Genomic DNA, 4285 nt, shown 5'->3' with positions numbered 1-4285 from the left:
TCAGGTTTATTAAAAACTTTGATTTGCCGAATAAACGCCGGCATCTTCAAGCGGGAGTAGATTTCTAAAGTCTTAAATCCTTTTTTAAAGCTCTCAGCTGAAAAAGAAAAAATACTTCTGACATCCAAAATTTCTAATGGGCGTTATTTCCGAGTCTACGCTGTGTAGAAGCGATTTTATTTTCCATAAAAAATTAAAATGCTTTCGAAAAACTGTTTTTTACAATAAATTACTTTATTCGTTTTTTGTGATTTTTTTTTGTAATGATTTTTTCATATTAAAATGAAATGCAATTTTATGACAAATTGATAACTTAGTTTATGATATGTTATTGTTAGAAGAAGTGTATTTCTTGTTTTTTTTTTATTCAATAAATAATATTATGCATGTGTGCGTGTGTTGTTTTTCTCGTTGTGGTTGTATTTGTAGAACTATAAACTATTACACAAATAAATAATAATTAATAAATTATTACAACTATTTTAAAACAAATATTGTTACAACTTTTATGTTTTTCTTTTGTTTTGATTAAAATGTGCTTTTTTATTTACTTTTTTGTCTTTGTGTGTTTTAGGTTTGAGCGGCTATTGATCAGTTGTAAAAGAAAAGAGAAGGAAAAATACAGAGCTGAGAACAGTTCGAGGTAAGTTGCAAAGAATGAGAGTGATACAAGAAAAGTTATGAAGAGAAATATAGTGAGAACTTGAAAGAAAGTCATGGAGATGAGAATGAGATTTAAAGAGAGCGAGAGAGAGAGAAAAAAGAACAAAATGAGAATTTGAATGCAAGTGATAGGTAGGCAAGAGTTATGAAAAAATAAGAGTATTGTAAAGAGTATTAAAAAAAGATAGATTTAGCTCATGAGTATAGCAGAGTCCAGAAAGAGAAAACGGCATGGTTTTCCTGTAGACATTTAAAAATGATCTAGGTTTTGTTGGATTCTGAAGTAGAAGCTTAGAGAGTAATTTGGTTTTTATGAAGCTGAGAAACTATGGCAAGTTATGGCGTTTTGTTTAAAGAGAGAATAAACAAAACTATAAAAAATAATACAAGATATGAAAAGAGATGGAAATGAAGTTAAAAGATATGAAAATGAGTTAAAGACAGTAAACAAGAGTAATTGAAAGAGATAGAAGAGAGAAAAAAAAGAAAGTCATAGAGTGAGAAAGTTAAAGATATAGATTTGAATATAAGAAAAGTTGGAAATTGATAATAAAGCTATGGAAAATTATAAAAAATAAACAAATATTGTTTTATTTAATAAGACTAGATTTAAAATAAGAGATAATTACAAAAATAAGATAGTTTAGAAGAGAGATGGAAAATAGAAATATAGAAAGACTAGATAGTGATGGAAAATATGAAAGAAATAGTAGAAAAATGTAAAAAGAAAAGAATAAGACAAAGAAATAAGAATGAAGAAAGACTTAGGAAAAAAGACGAAGTTGGAAGATAGTGAGAGATATAAAGTTAAAAGCTAAAGAGGCAAGAATTTAGTTTGAAAAGTAAATAAAGAAAAGTAATGCAGAGAGAGATAGAGAAATAGTAGAAAAGAGAAAAATCAAAAGAGAAAACAGTGGAGAAATATTAAGAGATAGAGAGAAAAACTGTAGATAGTGATGGAGATAGTTAGTGAAATCGAAAGAGAAAGTGAAAGTAAAGTTAAAAGAGAAAGTATAGCAAAGAAATGAAAAGTGAAAAGTCAATGAATTTTTCCTTTACCTTAAGAGGCAAGGAGAAAAAACTCATTTCAGCAAGGCCATTCTCTAATCAGTTTTCTATTTTGTGTTTAGCTCTTTTCTAATTGAATTGAGTATTTGTAGATTTTTTTTTTGATTTTTCATAAATGCTGCATTATTTCGTCTTAGTACCGTCTTTTACAAAACAATGCTCAAGTTTTCACATATTAAGTTATACATAATATTATGTAATATATAAAAACTCTTATATAAATATTATAAAGAGACAGAGAGATAGTGAATACAAAGTGCACACACTTACACTGCTTCGTGTTGTCTTTTTTTTGTTTTGCAATTTTCTCTACTTGAAGTGATTCAATACGTATCGACTATTATCGATCGCTTGATGGGTGGTGTTGGTGGCTTCTCTACATCTTGGCTTCTTTGTCATCATCATTAACATCATCTTCAGTACTATTTTCTTGTCTTATTTTTTTTTGTGATATTTTTTGGAGATCTATTAGATCTCATTGTAGTAGGCATGCGGTTATGTGATATATATGTGGCTTGGAGGTGAATTATTATTATTACAAATAAATAAAATAAATTAAATAAATACAATAAATTAACAAATATTTGACAAAATAGATAAAAAAACATTTTCTCTTTTGTTTTGTTCGTTTGTAGTTTAAACTTAAGTTGCGTAAAGTATGTAAAAAAGTCTAGTTTCTTATGGTCTGAGGAGTTTGATTTGAGTTCCCCCTCACCATTCAAATCATCCGCCAGCAGCAATGCAAGGATAAAAAAGTGAAAAGTCACATTACAACAAAGACTCTTAAAAGAAAACGACATCTAAGCTCAATGTTATAACTTACGCTCTTTACCCTGCTCGTATCACTGCTGGCTAATTCAATTGGCGGGGAAAACTTTCTCTTCTCTCGTGTCGCGTCACGTCACGTCATCGTAGGTCATTGTAGTCGTCCTGTTCCTGGTCAGTACTTTGCATTACACAAAGTTCGTTATCATTTTTAGATTTGTCGTTGGGTTGCTTAGCGTTGTGACAATTTTCTTAAATTCTGATGACTGGTGTCTACTGCGCTTAGGCCTTGGGTTTTTGGGCATTGTAGGCCAAATCTTGGGCATCCAAGGAACGGCCCCAACCACCATGGCCAGAGCTGCCATATGAGCCAGATGAACCAACATCAGCACTGTAACCACTGCCATAGGAGTCATGGCTGACGGAGTGACTGGCACTGTGATGGGGATGGGCAACAACTTCATAGGTGACGTGCTTTTCTTGAGACAACAATTTCTTGAGACCAATAACGGCAGAGAGAACCAAGGCGATTTTACCGATCAACAAGGCCTTACCGGCAATCAAGGCAATGGCACCCAACAACAAAGGCAAGAGAGCGGCAGCCTTCAGGGCGATCAAGGCAACAATGGGGCCCAAGATTTTGGCGGCCTTCTTCTTCTTGCCACGGCTTTCTTCGGGAGCATTGGGGTCATCAGAGCCGAACAAAGATTCGCTAACATCTTCCAAGGCACGGCCGGTGGAGCTGACAGCATTGACAATATCGGCACCATTCAACTCAACCTTGATGGTGTGGGTGTTCAAGAAGCTGGTAATGCGGTTCATGGCCAATGATTCGAAAGACTCGTTACCAGAAATGGAACGGGCAGCAGCATCTTGGGCGGGAGCATCAGGAGAACGTACAACGGTAACACCTTCGGTCAAAGCGAATTGATCGCGAGCTCCCAGCACTTTGTCCACAAAGTTGAACAGCTTATACTTTACACATGACACGGAATCCTTGCGCAGACAATCATTGTAAATACTATCCACGATATCGTTATCGGAGCCCACAGCATTACGGGCATGGCCTCGGGTCTCTTCTGCGGGTAGGGCTGCTGCCAGTGAGATTAAACACACAACACTGATTGTAACAAATTTGTGAGCCATTTTCTTTTTGTTTGGTTAGAATTCGTGCGTATTTCTCTTTTCTATTTTCTTTTGTATGCGTAATGTTTTTTGTTTGGGTTTTAAGCAAACGTTTTCGTTATAGTCCTTATTTTGATTCGTTAAATTTGCACACCACACGACACTTTCTCTGATTCGTAACCGTTCGTCGTAAACACGATAAACACACCGTCGCTAGCTTTCTTTTTTTTGGGTTGGTTGGCCGAAACGCTTGTGTTAACGTTTGAACGAGTAAGGATGAAATGATACAATTTCCCCATGGTCTAAACAATTTATATACGAAAGCCTAACGCAATGAGCTCAACATGGCCATAAGCATAAAGCCAGCGAGTCAGTCAGCTAGTTGAAGAGCTGAGCCAGCTTCATGCCAAGCCAGAGTTGCTCAACAACATTTTCTTCTTTCATTCATGCATTCAGCCAAGCAGTCATCTAGCCAGCCAACCCGGCAGCAGTGCTATATCTCTGCCATAGGAAAAAGGCAGATGAAACAAAAACAACAACATACACGACGAAGACGTTATGGCCAAAGTCAAAGTCATCGGCAACGCAACGCAACGCTACGGCAACGGCACCACAATCAACGCCAGCTTCGTTTATTCGCGTTTGTAACTTAAGTCTTTCGTTT

General features: G+C 35.4%; 1 protein-coding gene across 1 annotated transcript; it reads right to left on the bottom strand.

Moving 5' to 3' along the window:
* Positions 1-213: 213 nt before the first annotated feature.
* Positions 214-3913, bottom strand: LOC101888924 (uncharacterized). The gene has a single exon (XM_005176829.4). The coding sequence runs from the start codon at positions 3640-3642 to the stop codon at positions 2779-2781; it is 864 nt and encodes a 287-aa protein (XP_005176886.1). The 5' UTR covers positions 3643-3913; the 3' UTR covers positions 214-2778.
* Positions 3914-4285: the final 372 nt, after the last annotated feature.

This window comes from Musca domestica, unplaced genomic scaffold (assembly GCF_030504385.1).
Source record: "Musca domestica strain aabys unplaced genomic scaffold, Musca_domestica.polishedcontigs.V.1.1 1, whole genome shotgun sequence".
NCBI lineage: Eukaryota > Metazoa > Arthropoda > Insecta > Diptera > Muscidae > Musca > Musca domestica.
This window is presented reverse-complemented; position numbering and strand designations above follow the sequence as displayed.

What these genes read in the sequence shown, in the direction of transcription:
- LOC101888924 (XM_005176829.4), bottom strand. Translation starts at nt 3,642, where the DNA reads ATGGCTCACAAATTTGTTACAATCAGTGTTGTGTGTTTAATCTCACTG.